Raw genomic sequence first — 24540 nt, forward strand, 5'->3', positions numbered from 1 at the left:
CCAGTCAGGGATCTATGGAAGGTTTTGGATATGGGCTCCCCCAATTAGCTTTTTACTAATTAAATTGAACCCACAATTTAATACAAGCTTATATTGGAATATTACGAGCAGCCACTACAGAAGTAATATTGACCTCCCCATCCAAATCCGAAATTACAAGTAATCCGGGTTTCCATTTTGTTTATTATTTATTTCTCGCGCTTAAGATATAAATGTCCATTAATTAATTAAAGTCTGCTATGGACTTAATTAATTAACATCTTATCAATTCCAAGAGTGGACTTAGCAAGAAACACTTATTTATTATTCATGGAATAATTAAATTCTAACTGGCCAGTTTCCGAATAATAAAACCTTGTTCAAGCTCCTCTTGAGGACATTATCAAACGAGACTCACCTCGCGCACGATTCAACATAATAGCAATCCTAGCACCGCTTGATATTAATCACCACTACCTAATATATCAAGATACTGGGTTGCGAAAAACCCGCACCTTTTGATAAGTCAAAGTAGTGCATAATCAATACCGTATGCTCAATGCTAACGTATGTAGATTAAGAAATAGTATTTTTATCAAGACCTAGTCTTTTAGTAGATAGCATAAAGACACGTCTTGCTGTTAGATCCATTCAGTGCTCTCTAGGTTGTGAAATTCTTCTTTTTCTTTTGCAAAGCATTGCATAGAACCGACAGTAGTTACCTTAAAGTAGACGACGCTCACAACCAGTCTACTAAGCAAAAGACTTAGGCTTTGTTTACTTCGTATGAATTTAAATGTTTATAAAACATCTTATAAACGCACAAGCAAACACAATGTAATAATATACTGATTCTATTCGTGCAAACTGCTCGAATAATATTGAATCGGGTTAAAAGTGGATTGTAGAGTTTTCCATATACAAGCAAGATTATATTCGCGCGAACTTGCTCGAAACATTCTTTTCGGTATACTAAACCTAAAGAGCATCTCCAATGGTTTTAGGCTAGCCACAACTCCTCCTGCCACATCATCAGCACTAAAAACTCCTCTTGCCACATCATCAGGACAAGCAACTGGACAAGCAATAGACTAGCAATAGGCTAGCCACAATAAACAAAATTAAAAAAAACAAATAATTAACAATCACACAAAATACGGAATTAAATTTATGACACAGATACGGGAAAATTCAATAATAATAGTAAAATTAAAAAAAGTACATTAATTAAAAAAAATTACATTAATATAAAAAAAATTACATTAATTTAAAAAAATTACATTAATTTAGAAAAAAACCCCTCTTCCACACACGAGCCCCCGCCTCCGCCTCATTCCTCGTGGCCGTCGCCGTCGTCGCCGCTATCCGGAACCCCCACCTCTGCGGCCTCTGAGCCCGCGTCTGAGCCCCCCAACCGTGCAGCGGCGGCATCCAAATCGACCCCCATACTCTCAAGTATTGACTGAAGAAACCTCTTCTCCACGGGTCAGTTGAAGCCCTCCATTCAGCTAAGATCTTGTGCATCTAAGCCAGCGTTTGTTGACGCGCGAAGAAGGCGAGCTCGGTTGGCGACGAGCCAATAGGGGGGATGCCGACTCGACCTCCTAGGACCCTTGGGCGACCCCCCTCGCTACTCGTTGCGCCCGCCTTTGCCCAACCGGGCGAGTGCGGCGAGTAAACGATGGAGGGGATGGAAACTCCTGAACATCCTCGGGGAGGTCGTGGGAACCGCCGCTGCTGCCGCTGTAATCACCGGCATAGTTTAGTCGCTGCTTCTTCGGCCAGCCAGCATCGACACCTGCCTGAAACTTCTCGGAGTCCATCAGGACCTCATATCAGTTCCAGTAGGTGAACTCCTTATAAAGCCCGGGTACGGGGAAGGCTTTCTCCGCTGTCCTCCTGCAGTCCTCGTCAGTTTGGCCACTGGTCTGCATGCGGAGGGCGTTGGTATACAAGCCTGGAAATCGGGAGACCGCAGCCCTGATTCGGTCCAACCCCTTCCGGCACTCCTCCCCGTTGTGTGGCCTCCCCTCCGGGCAAAATGCCTTGTAGGCTGCTGATATTTTAGCCCACAAGTTGACGATCCTCTGATTGTTCGAATGGAGGGGATCATCGCAACACTCACCCAAGCCTTGGACCGCGCGACGTTCTCCGCATCCGTCCACTTCCTCCGTGCCGGGCTGTCGTCATCAGCCGGCTGCGACGACTCGTCGACCACCCTTTTGCCATTCCCCTTGCCCTTCTTCTTATTTGGTGCGCCCCGACCGCGCCCTACTCCCCCCCGTTTGAACCGGAGTGTCAGCATCCTCGAGATCTATCCTCAACTCCTCTAAGGAGAAAGTTTCACACCCAGTGAACTGCGTTTCCGATGGGATCGATGTGTACGAAGAAGCAGTCAAAAAAGAAATGCTCATATTTTTATGGGACGAATGAAAATAGAAAGTGTAATATTTTTATGGAACGAGGAGAGAGTGTTAAATAACAAAAAAGAAAAGGGCATAGTATAACAAATAGTATAATCTTAAATGACAAAATGCATTAAGAAAGAAAAAAAAAAGGAAGTAGTGCAACTATTTAAATCTTAAACAATATAATACGTCATTAATGATTTTCATTATTATAGGAGTATTAGTAATTTATTTTATTATACATTGATCAATCTAATCCCAAAGAAGAAAACTCTGTTTTCCCGTCGAGTCCCCCAGGTGGACCCCATTAACTCTTGTTGACCATATATATTCGAGAACAGGGCTCTTGTTTGGTGAATCTATAAATGCATCGAAAAGTTTTTGCTTATTTCCCCATCTTAACAAGCACCTTAGTGTCTTCTGCACAGAGCCTTTGCAAATCTCATACACATATTCTTGATTGGGATTAAGGAAATGACTCTTGAGATCTTCATTACCAAATTTACAATGCACTTCTAATTGTTTGGCATTGGTAGGGAGTGTGGCTCGGAAAATAATTCTTTGTCGCTGTGAGACATCGCATGCACTCGCAACTTCTTGAGGCATGAAAACAGAATGATGTTTTAGTAGTACTAATTTTATCATGGTCGTTATTTTTAGATGTGTGAACAAGCAGCTGAGGCACACAAGTCAAAGGGAGTAATTCAGCCATCAAGGAGAAGTAGAGTCAGTGCAGCAGACCCAGTTCAACCCCGCAGATCATCTATAGATGCTCTTTTGGATAACAGCAATTTCACCCTTTCATCTCTGGTATTTATTGACTGTTTAAATCCAAATGTTATTTGTCTCTCGCTAAGCATAAATATGGCCATATACTAGTAGAAGTTACATTTATCACTGTGTTTATTTTAGCATAATGCTATATGCATATTGTCTTTTTGGTCGCTATCACATGTTGATGTAAGCAAGCCCCCTTCCTTGCATAAGGATGCATTTCTAAACCGGTGTCACATCCATCTTGCCATATGGAAATATAGATGTCAAACTTTTCTAGAATTTAAAATCTGTGGTTCATATATTAAGAAATGATGACTGCTACTCTCTTGCATCTGACAATGCTATTTTGTTCCAAGCAGACCCCGCGAACCACCTTCAAGGATATTTCTGATCAACTGCTTATGCGCCATCCGCACAACCATTGCTAGGTTACGATGTTGCTTCTGAATACGTGAAGAAGCTTGGAGCACTGTTAGAAAGCCACATCCGCAGCCTTGTGGAAAAAGAAGTTGACACAGTCTTCCGACGACGCAGGTGCTGACTCCATCCCCAAACCGCCACTCTCTGAGATGGAAGACATGGTGCCTGCCGCTCTCTCAGAGTGTCTAAAGGCTTTCTTTGGGCTCGTGTTGGGAAGTGAAAGCTCGTTGCCTGAGTTTGATCAGACACAGGCGCCGAGTCTGCGTTCAGAAGCTGAGCTGTCTAGATCCCTTGCTGAAGCATACGAAGTCATCTACAAGGGAATCATGGATCCGAAAAACGGGTATCCGGATCCTAGGTCGCTCACAAGGCATCCTCCAGGTCAAATACAAACCATTTTAGGGATTTGAAGGTGCTGAATGCCCCTGTCTTTTTTGTTGTCGCTTGCTTTCTTACTCTTTTCTTTATCGGTGTTTCCAATTTTTTATACATAATGACATTCTTCATTTCTGTAAACTTAGTCATATCTCAATGGAGTTCTAATAGTGATGTGTGACGATCAGTGTCAAACTTTTTACTGGGTTTTGTAAAGAGTTTTATTCATAAATTATGTAGTGATGGTGGTTATGTTGGGATGAAAAACAGACTTCATAATTTTCCTTGAATATATTATTAATAATAAAATGTTATACTAGTAGTATAATTTTATTGACATGCATGCAATCCTTTTTGTGTTTTATGAAATCAATAGTAAAAACAATAAAATTTAATATACACTTAAATTTAGGGCAAATTGCTATAAAAATCATATTTGGACTTTGGTTAATCCCACTACTTTAAAAAATAGTCACTGTACTATATTATAATTTTGATATTTTTTAATTGTCCCCTTGATTTAGATTTGATGAGAAAGTATGTATGATTTGGGAGTGTTCAGTTTGCAAGATTGTATTATGGGATTAAATATGTAGTGTATTTGGTTCATGAGATTCAATACGACAACTCAATCTTATGTTGTTGGGTACAATGCGGTTATGTAGTGGATTTGATTGGATCATTGACTCCGTCGTGGATTATGTTGTTGGGTACAATGCGGTTACTGCTTGGTTTGCTGGTAGTTCTCGTTCAAGCTCTTTCTCATTGTGTGAATTGTTTGGGAGTGGTATGAGTATGAACGAGTGATTTATTGCTCATTAGTTGAATTCAATGGTTGTTTATCTTCTGTTTCTAATTGGTCTTGGCTACACGAAACCAACTTTTGCTGCAGCCATACAGCCTGCTATTCCAGTCATATTGGCTCTAATGCTGGGGTCAGTCTCTAAGCTCTACAAGCTATATTTGCAGTACAGAAACTCTGAATTTACAGAAGACAGAAGGTCAAGCAAAGTTGGGAGGTACTCTTGTTTGTGTTTCGGTGCAGTTTTTATGGCTATGTTCCGCGGTGGCCAGTTGTGTTTGGATATAAGGATTTAGATTTTGGTGCACATGGTGAAATAAGTGCCAAGGGCCAGCCAGAACCAGCTGGCTGGATAATGAGTGTTTTGATTAATTTGGGATTCGATCATTGGCACCTCGGAGTTTTATGCTTAATTGGGAACTGCATGTGCATGGCTACTTATACACACCATTCTTGATATTACATCATTTCTATCTGAATCTACTTCGATTAGTTGTTGTTTCTTCACCCATTAGTGAAGTGCTGTCTACTTTTTTATCAAACACTTTAAGTACTGAAAATAATACCTCCCTCATTTCCTCTTTTCCTGTGATCTAATTGAATTAAAAATGACTAAGCTCAGTGTCCTACTTGCTTGTATTGTTGTATCTTAATGATTAAAGTTTATTTATATTTGTTGGATCATTTAAAAACTCTAAGCTACTAGTTGTATAGCGTTGGTGTTGGAAATTAATACAAAGAGAACTGCTGTAGTACCAACCAATAACCCATCTGTATCCCCATTCCCCATTATTTTTTCAGTTTCTTAAGGTGGCCATTTGTGAGCATTGTAAAGCAGTTTATATGCATAAAATTGCCCTTCACTTTGCTAACAAGGCCTACAGAAGTAGAAAGTGACCAAAGTAGTTGAATAGAACTGAAAAAAAAACCGCTAACAAAGAATCCTACCAGAACTCAGCAAGACAAAAAGACACGCTTCTAATCTTATGGAGCACTAATCTCTAAAGCCCAGGTGAACATGCCTATCTCCTAATCTGAAACAGATTACTAATAAACTCTGACTCTAACAATTACTAATAATTGAACTCTGACTCCTAATAGAATCAAATAACATCAATTGATAATTAACGATCCCTGTCATTGTTGGTGTATTTGCACACTCAAACAAGATGTTTATGGCATTTTACTTGTATTTTTATGCAGGCTCCACTTTTAGCTAACTATCCTGCAAGTATATCAGTGACAGCAGCATATTCCTACTTTTTTGGTCACGACTGCCTTTTTTGTGACAACTGAAACAACAGACTGGAGACTCACACGGTCCGAGGCTTTTGCTGTAAGTATTTTCACAGTTTGCCTTTTTCATTTTTTTTCCTGTTTAGTTAAGAAAATTGCACTTGAACTAAAAAGTTTCTCAGTAATTGATTCTTGTAACGATTGTGCATGGATACATCAATAGAACATAAAATGAAACCATTTAGTTACTGCATGAGGCTCCCATGGTTCATCACTGTTGCGAAGTGGGAATTTCAGCAAAAATTATTTAAACACCGGTATCCTCCTTGGTAAGTTCTCGTCACGCACCTCTCGGTGACAGGGATCCACCCATCAATATCATCTCCTACCAGCTAGGTAACATTTTATCATCACCAACTTCGATACCCAAGATTGTGGATTAGCTTATACTTATGATACCACCATAGGTTTTTCTATTCATGGATGTCACTTACATGGAAACCACAATTTTCATATTATGCATTTTGTGTTTCATATGTGTAACATTCTTGATTTGTGGGACCAAATGCTCTCTCCAGATAACTGTTATCATTCAGCAATACGACCATAAATGGGTACTTTATTTATTTTTAATTGATTCAGCAACATTTACAGATATAATGTTCTTATTTAATTGTTTTCAAGAAATCGCGTTATCAAATACGAACTCATGATGTTCAATCTTACTAAACACAATTATACATATAATTGTTCAACCGTAATATAACTACTGGGGATGTCAATCGGGCCAACCCAGCGGGTTTCGGGTCGGCCCTACTCGGGTTTCGGGCTTATCGGGTGCGGGCTTATCGGGCTGGAATTTTATCGGGTTCTAAATTTTCAGCCCTAACCCTAAACCTTCGGGTTTCGGGCTAGCCCATCGGGCTAATCGGGTTTAAGACAAATAATTAAAATTACCACTTATTTATCGGATTCTAAATTTTCAGCCTTAACCCTAAAATATAAGTCAATCATATAAAAAAGTTAATATTTAAAATTTAAAATATTCATGACATAATTCTATGATTGCATAACATAAAGTTTCCACCTGCCCTATTGCATAAACAAAATAGTCCATGGCTCCATGAGAAATAACCAAAAAGTCAAGCATTAGCTAACGTTTTAATGACATTCTTCCAAGTCGATAATCTTTGACGCTTTAGCTTGATCTTTAGCTTCCTCCTCATCATCTTCAGAATCTTCATCGTCTATTAACAAAATTACAAATATTAACATATAATATAGTTAGATAATCTAGAATTTTATAAAATAAATAAGATCTTACCATTAGAATATCCATGCAACCAATTACGCGCGCAAATAAGAGCTTGTACTTTTTCGGGAAGGAGTCTATTTCTGTATTTGTTTAAGACATGTGCTCCAATGCTAAAGGAAGATTCGGATGCTACCGTAGTAAATTCAATATCAACTTTTCGTGCACATTCCTTAAACTTGATCATTCTCGCTTCTGATGCTTTTACATATTTGATACTAGCTCTAATTTTATCTAAAGCATCACTAGCTACTTTCAATCCTTCTTGTACAATAAGATTCAAAATATGTGCACAACATCTCACATGAAAATATTCCCCATTGCACAATAATGAGTTTTGCAACTGAAGCCGTGTTTTCAATAATTTCACCATGGCGTTATTAGCAGAAGCATTATCCAAAGTCAATGAAAAGATTTTCCTATCTATTTCCCAATCCACCAAAATGTCAGAAATCTTTTGAGCTAACTCAGGTGCAGAATGTGGAGGAGGCATTGAACAAAATGCCAGTATTTTGCTATCCAATTTACATTTTTCATCCACATAATGTACAGTCAAACACATATACCCCGAATTAGTGCAAGCAGTCCAAATATCAGATGTTAAGCACAACATTCCAGGAACACTATTCAATCTTATCCTCAATTTTTCCTTTTCGGATTCATACATATTCATGACATCCAAAGCATGAGTATTTCTAGAGATAAATCTTACACTAGGGTTCAAATACTTCAAAAGAACTCGCATTTCTTTAAATTCAACCCACTTTAATGGAAGATTATGTGCAACTGATACCTTAATAAACAAATCCCGAACTATTTTTGGGTCTATCACATTATCTTTATCCCTTAACTTCCCATCATGATTAAGAAGCATAGCACCCACATCTCCAAAATTTGGTTTCTTCTTACAAACCAACATATGCCGACTAAAAGTGGAAGTTCCCATTTTCGTACCTTCATATTTCCATCTTTTAAGACAATGATTGCACTTGACATTCTTTCCATCTTTGTCGGGTTCTTCATTTGTGAAGTTATTCCAAACATCGGAAGTTTTTTGTCTCGTCTTAGGCTTGGAATCACCTTGAATCTCCATGTTTTCAATATTAATTGTTGAAGAATCTTCCATTCTTAACAATTCTAAATCTGCAACATAAATATAAATATAATTAGCATGAATTAATCACTAGTCAAATAATCATGCATAACCAATTCATAAACTAATTAAAATGGCCAGTTTAGCATCTACTGGATTCACACTAATCACTTATTCATGTTTATTTGTTTAGTATAGAGTACTCAAACATAAAAGGGATGGAAATTTGTAACTCATAGTCATAGCAATATACGATATAGAAATCTCTAATTGCAATTAAAGATTGACATAAATTTCGTGTATTTTGAATTTGTGATCCTAATAAAAACATTTTTTATTAAAAAAGTTGAATTGTGTCTGAACACCTCGTGTGTGCTTTTTTGTATGATTAATGTTGAATATTTGAAAAGGGAATTTCTTGTGTAGGACAGTAGGAGTCAAGCTAAAGAACATTTTCATACAATATTATATATACTCATACAGCAGCCAAACAAATTAAATAAGTATAGATTCTCCCACTTGACCACAGACCAAATATAGGAATGAATACAATTTACAGATAAGCCATACTATCGTCAATAATAAAAAAATGCATTCACGCATAAGAGAGAGAGAATGGAGAAGGAAACTCACCTGATGGAAGAAAGTGAGAACAAGATTACGAGAGTGAAGTAATTTTCTTGAGAGTGAAAGAGGAACGTCTTTAAAATCTAAATTTGATAAAAGATGAAGAGTCACTGCTGACTGCAGACATTTAATTATTAGGGTTTTTTTTCTATAACCCGTTGGGCTGACCCGACAGCCCGCCGGGCCAGCCCGAAAAAACCCGACAGCTCAATAGGGCCAGCCCGATAAGCCCGATTCGTTAACGGGCTGTGATTTTTCGACCCTAACCCTGCAATTTTAGCGGGTTTTTCGGGCCAACCCATCGGGTTCGGGCTACACTGACATCCCTAAACTACACGTTAAATTTGCATTTCCATAAATAAATGAACCCTGACTTTGAAGATATCGAGACTCGTTTATGTGTCAAAAAATTAATATTGTTGGGAGATATGATTTGAGAATAATGTTTCTAATAACGTGGCTAACTTTCTACAATAGATAGAGTGAATTTATATTTGTAAGGATCACTCGCAAAAAGTTCACTTGTTAATTCCTACTATTTAATACTATTATAAGTTAGAGTAACAATAAAAATGGTCTCTGAACTATGGGTTTATTTCGCCAATATTTGCGGGACTTTAAAAATATCTCCAGTAGTCCCTGAACTAAGGATTGATTTTGAAATAAATCCTTAGTTCAGGGACTACTGAAGATATTTTCAAAGTTCATGGACTATTTGCGAGATAAACTCATAGTTCAAGGACCATTACATAGTTAACTCTATAAGTTAAAAGTTTGGAGGAAAAAATAATGAATAATGTGTGTATAGTGTGTTAAGTTAATTTAAATGGAAAAAGATTATAACATTTCAACTGTCACATTGAATAAAATCATTAAGCAAATTGAATTAAATAGTAAATAATGTAAAATTTAATATTCATTTTAAAACAAATCAAATTTTAGTAACCAATTTAATTTAAACATTATAATTTAATGACTATTTATAAAGTTAATCCTCAAATTATTCGTCTACCATTATTTAATATAATAAAATGAACTGCTCTAGTATCAACCAATAACCCATCTATATCCCCAACAATTTTTTTTTCCAATTTCTTAAGGTGGGCATTATAAACTAAATTAATTGATTAGAATAGAACTAAATACACAAATCCTCTAACGAGGCCCTAGAGAAGAATAAAGAAACGCTTCTATATTATGGGGGAACTCTAAATAATAAAGCCATACTATCTAAAGCCCATGCCTAACTCCTATTCTAACACAGATTAATAAACAGATTACTAATCAGCGATCTTTATCATCATTGGTCTATTTGGTAGGGAAGGTCGGATTCTCTCTCTGTTGAAATAAACCAAACTCGTGTTGGCGGTTCCGAATCCGTTAGCTAAAGGATTGAATGAGCCGGAGAACGCACGCGCAGCGGTTAGGCAGAAACGCGCCGCCAAGGCTAATCTGCCCCTTTTCTGCCTCCGTTATGAACTTGTAAGTTTTTACATAACGGCTGCAGAAAATGGCTTCGCCGGCGCCGGAGATTCTGATGGAGTGGAGCATTCCGTGGCCGTCGAAGGGGTGGTAAGGGCCGCGCAGGGTGAAGTGGGGATTAGGGCCATTGCGGATGTAGGCGCCGCGGAGGGAGGCCGGGATGGAGCCTTCCACCACCTCACACGCGGTGGGCGGAAGCTCGTCGACCGGCGCGAAGTTGCCGGAGAGGAGGTGGTTGGGATCATTTGATGGCGGGAGAGGTAACTCCAAGAAGTTGGAAACCATATCATCTAATGAATTAATGATTTTTGTAAGTAGAGATTGTTTAGGGTTTATGTGCTTAGGGTTTTGATCAACAGAAATTGATGAAGGATGAGAGGCATTGCTTATGAGTTTTGCTAACAAATTAATGTTCTCTTTTCTTAGAGATGTTAGTTTGGGAAATTTTGGAAGAAATAAAACGGATCTTTGTAACATCTTTTTCTTTTTTGTTTTGTTTTTAAATAATGTGATGTTGCAAATTAGTGTGCATACATTAGAATGCAACACGGGTCTGGACAACTCAAAATATTAAAAAAAAAAAAAAAAAAAAAGACTGCGCTTGATGTAGTTACATTTAATAGTGTACTTTATCATCAGTTTCAAAGTGCCTTAACAATTCTATTATAACATCGTGCAAATAATGTTATATTAGGCCTTGTGTGTTATGTAGTAAGTACGTATATATGATATGTTGACCAAGATGTCTTTTATTATTGAGTATACGATTTTAACTTTCAGCATTAATTTAGGATCCACAGAATTAAGTTAGAAAAATAAGCAATTGTTGGGTGATCTTATTTAAAAAGAGAAGAATCAAAAGCAATCTATGAATTCAGAGATATTTATATAACAAGTAGATTTCTTGGAACTAGAAAAAAATTGCTTGATTCAACTTTATTGAGTCTATTTTCTTATTGTCGACATTAAAAATAACCCTCCTATCTCAAATAACTTAAAACTATATTTATGCAAAAAAAGTTCTACTACTATCATTTTAGGATTATAATTATCCTAAAATATAGTGACCTCTCCTCAATAAGATTATAATGTACTGGAAATGTTAATTATATCAAATACTTTTATGATCACGGGATACTATAAAAGGCAAACTATATATATTGTACAAACTCCAATGATCTGGAGCGTTAAAAAATGTCAACAAATAACAAAATAACATCAACAAAAAATGTCAACGCAGTTTCAACACAACATCAACCGTTGACATTGTGTTGACATTTTCTGTTGCTGGTATTGTCATTTGTTGATATTTTCTTACGGTCCAAATCATAGTTGTGAGTTTGTACAATATTTAGAGTTTGTTCCGTCACTTATGATTAAGTGTCCTCATTTGTCATGTTAATTAATCCTTAAAAACGTGAAATTACTTTTGGAAACTGGTCATCATTAACTGCCCATAGATTTCATTTTCACTATATCAACTTATTCACATAAAAATTAAATTAAAATACGTTAAATTTTGAAAATGAGTATGAGTGAGAAGAATAAGTGGAGAAACTTATACTGTATGTATTCAGAATGACGAAGTATGAAGAAGAATAAGGGCTATTTACTTTATTTAGTTGTGTGGGTTCGGCCTCATTTAGGCTTGGGTTAAGTAAATAGCCCATGGACTTTATTAATAGGCCTAATTGGGCTGCTAATTTCATTAACTGGGTTGTGCAGTGAATTTAATACTAATTCACTTAATCATACTATAAATCAATCTTTCACACATCGATTATTATAATTAATCAACTTAAATTGGGCTTGGTCACTAAATTAATTAATGGTCTTACTTAACTAAGCTGTCTCATCTCATCTAATTAATGGGCCTATGAAATTAATATTATTGTTGTATGTTTAATCTATTTGAGAGTGGACTTGGTCACTAAATTAATTAAACAAATTGGATTAATTAATTATATTCAATTAATTAATGGTCTTACTTACTTATTTGTCTCATAAAGGGATTTATAAATTTTATATTTCATAGTGATTAACTTACTTAAATTTTTATTTTAGGTATTTTACATTTATATAAATTTTTAATGATTCATGAATTTAATATATTACTACATATTTATCTTTACGTAATTTGCATATATGGTGTGGGCAAGAACATTAAATTTCTTCTTCCATTGTCCCATAACTTTTAACTCTATGTCTGAAACATCACTATACATTGTCTTCTCAATTATTTGTGCTTCGGCAATCTTCTCATCATCTAACAATTTTATGAAACCAAAATAAATACTCCTTTGGTCTAACAAAAATAGTCGCATTGATGGATGACATATGTTTCAATGCAAAATTAGTAAAATAATACTACCTCCGTCCTACATTAAGTGTCACATTTTTTCATTTGGGTTCATACCACAATAAGAGTCACATTTCACTTTTACCATAAATGGTAAGTAGACCCCACATTACACCAACCAATTCTACTCACATTTTATTATAAAACTAATATATATATATATATATATATATATAGGGTCCTGTTAGGTTGAGATTATTTAGCTAAATTGAGAAATGAGATGCAATATCAGCCACTAATCCACAAGATTAACTAAATGTCAACAGCTATCACATTATGTCAACACGGGGGTATAAGAGCATCCACAATAGCGCCTAGCGCACCGCCTAGCCGAGCGTCGGCGCTAGGCGGTGCGCTAGGCGATCTATTGCAGCCGCCTAGCGGATTTCGCGAAAAAAAACCGCCTAGCGCTAATTTTTATTTTTTTTTTATTTCCGAAACACTATATATACGCGACTTGCCTGTCATTTTCATTCGCACCACTTGTATTAACGAGTACTCTCTCTATCTAAATTTCTGTACAAAATCAACAACGGTAAATGGATCTCAACAACGAGCCTACTTTAGGGAGTAGCGGATCTCAAACTCCCCCGATCCCCGTGGGAGGTGGATGGAGTCAGATGCCCCCATACTACAACATGTACCCGTGGCAGCAGATGATGCCCGGGATGCCAGCGGGGGGGAGTCCGCCGGGGGCGTTTCCGGCGATGTCGGGGTGGGCACCCAGTGTCCAGATGCCGGGGTGGGCACCCGGGATGCAGATGATGCCCGGGGGGGGGGGTACCGGCGACACAGGGGACGCCCGCGACACAGGGGACGCCGGGGGACGTCTATCGCCCCAGTTTTGATTTTTCGACTGGTTCGTCGCACACATCGACGCCAACGGAGGCTGCGCCTCCGGCCCAGTTTGACACTTTCTCCTTCGATGACTTGGGGTTAGATCTTTCCGGTGTTCCGGATGCTCCCGTTCAAACGGGGGGCGCAGGGCGGTGTCGGGGCACCCCAAAGAAGAAAGTCAAGGGGAAAAGGGTCGGCGAGTCCTCGCAGCCGGGTGAGGACAACAACTCGGTACGGAGGAGGTGGACGGACGCGGAGAACGTGGCGCTGTCCAAGGCGTGGGTGAGTGTTTGTGACGATCCTCTTGTTTCGAACAACTAGAGGATCTTCAACTTGTAGGGCAAGATAGCAGCAGCCTACCAGAGGTTTTGCCCGGAGGGGAGGCCACGCAATGGGGAGGATTGCCGGAAGGGGTGGGACCGAATCAGGGTTGCGGTCTCCTGATTTTCGGGCTTGTACACCAACGCCCTCGGCATGATGAGCAGTGGGCAAACGGAGGACGACTGCAGGAGGATAGCGGAGAAAGCCTTTCACCTGAAGGGGGTGTACAAGGACTTCACCTACTGGAACTGCTATCTTGTGCTGAACGACTCCGAGAAGTTCCGAGTAGGTGTCGACTCTGGCTGGCCGAAGAAACAACGGTTGAACTATTCCGATGATTTCAGCGGCAGTAGCGGTGGTTCCCACGACCTCCCTGAGACGGCCCAGGAGGTCCCGACCCCTCGTTCGTTTGCTCGCCGTACTCGCCCGGTTGGGCACAGGCGGGCTCAACGGGAGGCGAGGGGGGTCGCCGGGGGTTCACAGGAGGTCCAGTCGGCATCCCCTCTTGGCCAATCCACAGCGGATCTCAAATTCTTCGCGCGTCAACAAACGCGCACTCAGATGGTCAAGACGATGGCCGAATGGCGGGCGGCGGTGGACCCCGTGGAGAAGAGTTTGCTTCAAACATTGCTCCTGAGCATGCAGAAGGATTTGGAGGCGGCACGGAGGGAAGCCGCCGGGAGTAGACGCGACGGAGGCGGAGGCGATGGTGGCGACAGCGACGGAGGAGACGACGACGGCGACGAGGAGTGAATTATTGTACTTTTTTAAAAATTATTGTAATTTTTTTTAATTATTGTACTTTTTTAAATTATTGTACTTTTTAAAATTTTAATAGTATTATTAATGTTTCCCGTATATGTCTCGTAAATTAAATTTCGTATATTGTGTGATTGTTAATTATTTCATTTTGTATATATTTGTTAATAGTGATGTGGATATTATGTGGCTGGGCTATGGCTGGGCTATTGCTGGGCTATTTGCTTGTTTTGATGATGTGGCAGAAGGATTTTTGGTGTTGATGATGTGGCCGTGGCTAGGCTATGGCTGGGCTATTGCTGGGCTATTCCTATTGTGGATGGCCTAAGTGTCATTTCATTTCAATAGTCAGAATATCAAATGTCAACAGCTCGTAGTAAATTGTCAACAACTAAAAGATAACACTTACAATTCACATATCAATACCGAGAATATCAAATGTCAACAACTCGTATTAAAATGTCAACAACTAAAAAATAACACTTACAATTTACATTTGAATACCGAGAATATCAAATGTTATTAAAATGTCAACAACTAAAAAATAACACTTATAATTCATATATCAATACCAAGAATATCAAATGTCAACAACTCGTATTAAAATGTCAACAACTAAAAAATAACACTTATAATTCACATTTGAATACCGAGAATATCAAATGTCAACAACTAAAAAATAACACTTACAATTCACATTTGAATACCGAGAATATCAAATGTCAACAACTCGTATTAAAATGTCAACAACTAAAAATAACACTTATAATTCACATATCAATTACGAGAATATCAAATGTCAACAACTCGTATTAAAATGTCAACAACTAAAAAATAACACTAAGGATTCACTGAATGCTTCGATTAGTGTTGCCCACGGTTCAAAAACCGGCGGTTCCGGTTCGGAACCGCCGGTTCCGGTTTTGTCGAAGGTGGAACCGGAACCGAACCGTGAGGCTATTTCACGGTTCCGGTTCCGGTTCGAAAACCGGCGGTTCCGGTTCCGGTTCGGAACCGCCGGTTTTTCTGGCGGTTCCGGTGGCGGTTTCGCGGTTCGGTTTTTTTTTTGTTTTTTTTTTGTTTTAATTTGAAATTTGGATTTATATAACAAATTGGAACAAGACAATGTATAATTCACATAGAAATGCGGCGAATAAGGAGAAAATGATATCAATTTTATTGAGTTTGAGTTGTAACGGACAAGTGTACATTACAAATTACAATACATATACATAATACATCTACAACAAGCGGGTATCAAAATTAAATCAGAAGGAACATGAGGACAACTTCTAAATGTAAATGAGAGATAGAGGGGGGGTATTTATAGATAAAATTGGGGTAAATGGAAGAATTTGAATTTGAAATCTGAAATTAAAAAAAAAATTGAATTTCGGAAAACCGGCGGTTTCGGAGGAAAACCGTCGGAACCGCCGGTTTTCGGGCGAAAACCGCCAGTTTCCGGGAAAAAACCGCCGGTTCAGTCAACAAACCGTCTGCCAAAAGCTGCCCCATGTCGCCCCGTGTCCCGCGCCGCCTCCGACAGCCCCTGAACCGGCGGTTAACCGCCGGTTTTCACGGTTAACCGGCGGTTAACCGCCGAAACCGGCCGGTTTTTCCGCTGAAAAGTTGCCACCTCCACCCATCCCCCTGCTGCCTTGATTTGCGTGCCCGAACCGGCTGTTCCGAACCGTCCCGAACCGCCGGTTCGGTGACGGTTCCGGTTCGAAAAAACTTGAACTTGAACCGGACCGCGACCCGATTTGTAACGGTTCCGGTTCGGTGACGGTTCCGGTTCGGAACCGGAACCGCCGGTTCCGGTTTGCCGGTTAACCGCCGGAACCGGAACCGGTGGGCATCTCTAGCTTCGATCTGATCCACACAAGCAACAACGTCACCAAATGCTTCGATCTGATCCACACAAGCAACAACGCTTTTGCGGAGCTTCAATTCCAAATCGGAGCTTCAATTCCAAATCTATTTGAATTTCTTACAATTCAATTATCATTCCCAAACGTATGATGAAATTTCTCAATTTTAAAATTACCAATTCAAATTTGTTTATCTTTAATAAACAACAACTTTTGTTTATAGCACAGTGCAAAACAAATTTTTCGGCAGTGGGAATTGAAATAGAAAATTGAGCTCAATTGAATCACAAATTCAGATTATGAACTGCATCTACTCATCTATTTCCAAATTCAGACGAAATCAACCAGAAATCAAAATTCATTTACCGCACAAAATTAGTCGATCGAAATTTCCTCTGCATCGCGCTAAAATAAAGATCTTCGCGCCGGCCTCCTCGAGCTGCTTCTTTGCCTCCTCCGCCTCCTCCTTCGTCACTTTTTCCTTGAATTTCTTCGGCAATCCTTCAATCAATTTCTTCGCCTCCTTCAGCGCCAGGCTCGTCGGAGCCCTAACCACCTTAATCGTCGCGATCCTTGAGTTGCTTGGCACGTCGTCGATCACCACGTCGAAGGGGGCGAAAGAGGCGGCGAAGACGCCGAGCTTGTCCTGGAGGTACTCGACGAGCTTCTGAGTGTCGGCGAGGGTGAGGTTCGAGATCTGGTCGCCGAGCTCGACGACTTTCTCCGGAGCATCGACGGCGGCGAAGGGTGGAGGTGTGTGGTGCGGCGGCGGAGGGGGAGGTTTTGAGGGGAAATTCGATGGTGTGGCAGGGAATGTGGGGGTGAGTGAGCGGTAATCTTAAAAAAAATATAGAATTATTATTCTGCCCTTTCACAATTAATTAATGTAAAAATATTTTCTATGTGGCAAATTCTTGACCACTCATTTAATAAAAATGAGTAGCTGAGATTGCATCTCATTTCTCAATTAGCTTAAAAAATCTCAATTGATCATGAACCTATATATATATATATATAAATGAGACTCATAATTCATTAAATTATTCAACTCACTTTTCTTTATATTTTTTAAAATCCGCACTCACATTAAATGTTATAGTTAATGTGGGACGGAGGTAGTAAAAAAAGGTGATAAAATAGGTAAAATATGAGAGAAAGAGAAAATGTTAACAAACTATGAGAGAGAATCAGAGAACTTTAGAAAGAAAAAAAAGGTAATTGTGGAATAATAAATTGAGAGAAATTTTCACTATTGGCATGAGACTAATTTTGGTAGACTAATTTTGGTAGACAAGCTGAAATAGAAACATTAACTTTTTTTGTGTGGGAGGGGTATATTGTAGTTGTAAAAAAATTATCTTTATTTTTAATGTATTGTGATATGTTTAATCTATTTGAGAGGGCTTGGGCACTAAGGTTTAGGGTTTAATGATCTTACTTAATTAATTTTGTCCCATCTAATTTAATATTATTGTAGTATGTTTAATCCAGTTGAGAGGGGTTTGGTCACGAAATTAATTAATTAATTTGAATAAATTAATTATCACACTACAAGCTCAGCTCAACGAATAGAGAACCCGGATTATGATCCTATCTTGATGGTGCTTTAAGGGAAGTTGAAGAAAAGTAGACATATTTTCGGCGGTGGACAGACAACAGACATAGTATTTCCCATCTACTACTTCCTCATTCGCATTTGTGATTTCAACATCACCAATGCTACCAAGATTGATAAGATCGTGGAGCAATGAGCACAAATACGGGTGGAGATTGAAAAGGTTGTTAAGTACTCAATTCCCACATCGGTTGTGAGAACAACTGATGTGGGGTATATAGACTAAATGGACTCTCTCTCCTAACAGGCTAGTATTTTGGGATCAGTTCTCCTGTTTGGTCTGTATCAAAGGTACGGGTACATATAGATAAGAAAAGAACCCAGATAAGATAGCAATGGTGTGTTGGAAGAGTGGATTAATCGATCGTCTACTTAATTAAAAACTCCAACAAATAAAAATGCGTAATAATTTAGTTTATTAAGTAAATTATAAAACTGTTTTATTTAATTTAATTCTATTTATTCATTTAATAATATTAATTTAATTCTATTTATTTATTTAATAATATTAATTTATTTATAATATTTTGAAGAATGTAGAAATTATATATTGAAAAAAAATCCTATAACTGCAAGCAACATTGAGCTCGCAAAATAACCTGCCTCTGAGCACCAAAGCACGTACAGGTGCTCCCAAGTGCCGAGCTATTAAAGATGCTTGCAATTCCGAGCAAATACTGTTACTTGCACATTTTGTTGGGAAGAAACCAAACAATCTAAAACTTGCGGAAGCACAAACGGTGTTCTTTCTCTCTCAATTACATAAGTCGATAATTATTTCTAACACAATGTGGCACGATAACATCAACGACAAACAATGAATTTTACATGGAAAACCCTTTCGAAGCAAAAGGGAAAAACCACGGGACTTGAGAGTCCACTCAAAAGCTCCACTATAATATGTTTTTGCTACAAGATCAAATATCCAACCTCTACGACAAGTCATTTCAGCACAAAAAATATCCAAGCAAGCTTGGGTGTTTAGAATGCTCGCATAAGAGCGTTGACCAGTTGTCAAGCACACTTGGTGTTCGGAAATTAGAAGGTTGGTGCTCGCAGGTGCTCAGAACTTATTGTGACAAAGCAAATGCCAAGCATAAAGGTGCTCAATATATCTCATTTTACCCAACTCCAAACAATGTTTTTTGTTGTGCATAGTTAATGTCTCATCTAATTAATGGGCTAATGAATTTAATATTGTATTCAATTGCTAAGTAAACCTTGTTTAAATATTAATCTGTCTCGTCTATTTAATGGGCTAATCAAATTAATTAACATTATTGTAGCATGCAGAAACTATCAAAAATAGAAAGGCTGAAAATGGTGCACGTGTTTTTGTGATGAAGATATTACTTACTCCCTTTGTTCCGTAGTAGTGGAGACATTTCTTTCATATACGAAAAATAAAGTGAGAAATGAAAAAGGTAGAGAGATGAAGACAGAATAAAGTAAGAGAGAGTAAAGTAAGTGAGAATAAATGTGTTGACTTTAAAAAAAAAAGGAATGACTCCACTGCTATGGAATATATTAAAATGATAAAATAACTTCACTACGGAACAAAGGAACTAATATAATTGGAGATATTCTAGATTATGCTTAGCTGGTTAGCTAGTAGACACCGAAAATTATTGAAGTTGGATAAGTGCTTCACCAGTTTCTAAAATTAAAAATATTTTAGAAACTATTTATTTTTGGTATTATTGAAGTTGGATAAGTGCTTCATCAGTTTCTAAAATTAGAAACTATTTCTTTTTAGCATGTCTTCTAAAAATATAAATTTTTTATATTAGAAAATTTCTTTCAGACTCATTTTCCTCTAATTCATTTATCCTTTCATCTTTCTCCTACTTTACCGATTTTGCATAAAACTTGTACTATTTTAAAAAATTGTACTTTTGGAGAACAGGGGACGCGTTTATAATATTGCAGGTAAACATCTACGCATGCGAATATATTTATGAACTAAACTAAAATATCCATTCCAATTCAATAAAGTAAAATAATATGCATTCAAAATAAATAAATATTAACATTATCAAGTTAATAGTATCTTATATTAAAATAAATTAACTCTATACAGAGTGACAAACCCAGATTCCGGTAATGGAGGAGGCGAAATTTAACATTTTAAATATAATATAATTTAATCCGTCTCAACTAAGTTGGTATAAAACTTTTGGACACGAATATTAAGAAATTGTATTGAATAGATTAAATAAAAGGAAATAAATAGGAGAGGGAAAAAAGTCAATGAGATGAAGAAATAATAAAGTAGTTGATGAAATAAAGTAAGAGTGATTGGATATTTTGTTTTTTGTCAAAAAAGAAAATAACTCAACTTTATTGGGACGTCCAAAAAAAATACGACTCAACTTAGTTGGGACGAAGAGTATAAGTTTAATATTAAAATCAATAATATATTAATATTCAAATAATATTTTCGTTAATAAAATATAAACATGCATTAGTTTGTACATAAGTATTATTCATCTAAAAATCCAATACAATATCGATAACAAGTAAGTACTACTTTAGGACAAATAAAACAAACCCAATACAAAAAATAATTTTAAATTAAAAATAAATATAACAAAATATTACATGCAAACTAGTAAAAGTTTAGATTTCATGTACTACTAGTATTTAAAGAGTTTGTTTGATATTAAGAAAAACACGTGAATTGATAAAATAAAGAATGCAAAAAATATGTTTTTATTAAGGGTTGAAAAATAAACCTCCTAGTTAAAATCCTAATAATCAAATAATTAGACTATTATGACATGTATTGAAAATAAATACTCCCTTCGTCTTTTAATACGTGTCTTAAGTCTCACTTTGATCCGACACGAGTTTATGAAATGTAAATGAAAGTGAGTTGAAAAAGTTAGTAGTATATGGGTCTCACTTTTATATACTCCCTCCGTCATAAAAAAAATAGACAATATATGAAACGGCACGAGTTTTAATGCACAATTGGTAAATAAGAGAGAGATAGAAAGAAAAAATGATTGGAACATTGTTAGTAGATAATGAGACCGACTCACTAGAGAGAAAAAGTTTCATTATATAGAATTGGTCTATACATACAGTACTATATTAAACAATTAAGTTATTTTAAAAACTATAACAAATAATAATATAATTTTATAACGAAAAAAAATTCTGTCAAAAATCCTATAAATCATGCACACAAAAAAACCAAGAAGTCACGTAATCACATTCAAATTGAAGCACTCGACGATGGAAACCCTACTTTCCTCAACCCTTCCAAATTCTCTTCCATTTTCCGACGCTTCATTCGTGGGCAAAGCAAAGCACCGCCGCCAAACAATAATCCCAACGCCAACACGAACCACCGCGCGCGCATCCTCAATCCAAAGGCAAAACCCATCTCTCCACGAAAAAATCTTCAAGCCATTGCATAATCTCTTATCCACCTTCCCCACCAAGAATCTCCCTCCTCATCTCGACCCAAACCGCTTCCTCTCCGGCAACTTCTCCCCCGCCCCGGAGCTCCCTCCCACCCCCTGCCATGTCGAAATCGGCCCCCTCCCCCCGTGCCTCGACGGCGCCTACATCCAAAACGGCCCCAACCCTCAGTTTACCCCTCTCCCTCCCTACTACTACACCGACGGCGACGGAATGCTCCACTCCCTCAAAATCTCCGGCGGCGCCGCCACCTTCTGCAGCCGCTTCGTCAAAACCTTCAAATACAAAACCGAGCGGGACCTTGGCTACCCCGTCCTCCCCAACGCCGTCGCCTTCTTCATCAGTAGCCTCAGAGCTTCAATGCTGCTCACGGCCGCCAGATTTATGTCGTTCCAATTTCGCAGACGGCATCGGCCCCGCCAACACGGGCTTAGCTCTCGTCGGCGGACGCCTCGTCGCCCTAGCCGAAACCGATCTCCCCTACAAAATCAAAATCACGCCGGACGGAGACATCGAAACCGTCGGCCGCCACCAATTCGGCGGCGGCGGAGAGCGTTTCCTCACCATGACCGCTCATCCGAAAACCGATCCAGAAACCGGAGAGACCTTCGCCTTCCGTTACTTCGTAACCGCTCCCTTCCTCACATTTTTCCGGTTCGATTCCGGCGGAATTAAACACGCCGATGTCGACATTTTCTCCATGAACTCCGCTTCATTAGTCCACGATTTCGCAATCACGAAAAATTTCGCGGTGTTTCCAGATCCGCAGATCGTGATCGATCCTCTGAGGATTTTGATCGGGAAACCGATTATGGGGGCGGAATTGGGGAAAACGCCGAGGCTGGGAGTGATTCCGAGGTATGCGGTGGATGAGAAGGAGATGTATTGGATGGAAGCGCCGGGGTTGAACATCGTGCACACGGTGAACGCGTGGGAGGAAGACGGCGGCGATAAAATAGTGGTGGTGGCGTCGAATGTGTTGTGCGTTGATCGCGCTTTAAGTGATTTGGATCAGATAAATTTGGAGAAGATAGTGATAGACGCTGCGGAGAAGAAGATCGTTGGGAGATATCGTGTTTCTAGAAGGAATCTCGACTTTGGCGCCATTAATGCTCGATATACCGGGAAGAAGAATAGGTTTGTTCTTTCCAAGTATACTCAGTACACTAAAAATAGTCTTTTAGTCGTCCACTACAATTAATATTTAATTTTGTAGTACTAGTTTTTATTTTAGATGAACCTCATTTTCTATTAACAAAACTTCAATAAGTTTTTCAGCTATCTTTCTCTTATTAAGTTTTTCATCTATCTTTCTCTTATTTAAAATTTTTGTATTAAAACTCTTGTCATCCATTACTAAAATAAATTTCATATGAAATCATGAAATATGACCAAAGTCTGATTTTATCCGCACTTTTCAGAATTTGAATGACAAATTAAATGTTTAAAAAATTCTCAATTGTCTCATGTTAACCTTTTGGGATGACAAATTGATGCATATATGTAAAATTTTGGTATATCGACGAATAGTGACGTATATGTGTAGTAATGTAACGAATGTGGACGAGTAAACGATGTCATTTTGAGCCTAAAAATTAAATAAAACAAATTTGGTCAAACGTAAAAACTGAGAATATTTGAAATTAACTGATTTGACATTCAAAATTTTAAAAATGTGGGACAAAATCAGGATTTCATCCCGCTTTGTGATGGTATAGGCATGCAAGAAACCCCTTAATTCCGGCGGCGTTTATTTTAGGAAACCATCATTCTAATTAATAATTTAAATTGAGTGACTAAAATGAACTAATTAGAATTTATTAACGCAGGTATGTTTATGCGGCGGTGCTTGAAAGCATGCCTAAAATGGTAGGTTTGGTGAAGCTAGATCTGTCGCTATCGGACTCATCGGAGGATTGTGCGGTGGCGAGCCGCATGTACGGGCCGGGGTGCTATGGAAGCGAGCCGGTTTTCGTGGCGAGGGAGGGTGCGGAGGAGGAGGACGATGGATACTTGGTGGCGTACGTGAATAATGAGAAGACTGAAGAATCGCATTTTGAGGTGATGGATGCTAAGTCACCGACGCTTGAAACGGTTGCAGCTGTTAAGCTGCCTCGTAGAGTGCCTCAAGGCTTCCATTCTATCTTCGTCAAGCAAAGTGACCTCCTCAAAATGTGAGGGTTTACTTCAATAATTAATTTTACACTTACTGATACTATATGTGAAACTACTTTATTGTAATGAACAATATAGAAAGAATGTATGTTTGTCCCAACTCGTTAAAACAAATAAAGAGTTGGATTGATCAAGGGTAGATCTTGTAGCAAGAGAATTGATACTCTTAGGGTGGGTCGGTTGCAAAACTGTCATACGTTATGACATACCGAAAATGCAGTATGAGTAAAAACCATATCTTAATTTTATCGAAAGTTTCAGTATTGCACATTTTCAGTATGGTCAATTTCAATACCGTTACTATACCGCCTTTTCGGTATGTCGTATCAAAATTCAGTATTCCAAAATTTATGGCATATCGGTTCAGTACAGTACATCATAGTATTGGTATACCATTATATTAAAAACATATTCAATGCTTATAGTTTCTTTGTGATGTCAGTATATACACGACATACCGTAATTCCGATATATATTGAAATTTTGGTATGTCATGGTATACCGGACTGTATAAAAATTTATATCATTATCGTATCGAAATATTTCTGTGAAGGATCATACCGTACTAAAAATTTGATTTTTTTTATATCTTTTTAATACAATTAGTCCAGTATCGATATTTTTACACTCTGCTTCCGCCAAGAAAAGTATGTATTTTTTCAA

The 24540-nt window shown here is 38.1% G+C and overlaps 1 protein-coding gene and 1 pseudogene across 1 annotated transcript; one reads left to right on the forward strand and one right to left on the reverse strand.

Annotated features, from left to right (window-relative positions):
* Nucleotides 1-17016: 17016 nt before the first annotated feature.
* LOC121781681 (50S ribosomal protein L12, chloroplastic-like) lies at nt 17017-19219 on the reverse strand. Its single transcript, XM_042179390.1, has 2 exons — nt 19102-19219; nt 17017-17495 (listed from the first exon to the last, which is right to left on the reverse strand). The coding sequence occupies exons 1-2, from the start codon at nt 19217-19219 to the stop codon at nt 17017-17019; spliced, it is 597 nt and encodes a 198-aa protein (XP_042035324.1).
* A 2294-nt stretch (nt 19220-21513) lies between these two features.
* On the forward strand, nt 21514-24061 carry LOC121781682 (annotated as a pseudogene).
* The last annotated feature ends 479 nt before the right edge of the window (nt 24062-24540 follow it).

The sequence above is a fragment of the Salvia splendens genome, chromosome 20, assembly GCF_004379255.2.
Source record: "Salvia splendens isolate huo1 chromosome 20, SspV2, whole genome shotgun sequence".
NCBI lineage: Eukaryota > Viridiplantae > Streptophyta > Magnoliopsida > Lamiales > Lamiaceae > Salvia > Salvia splendens.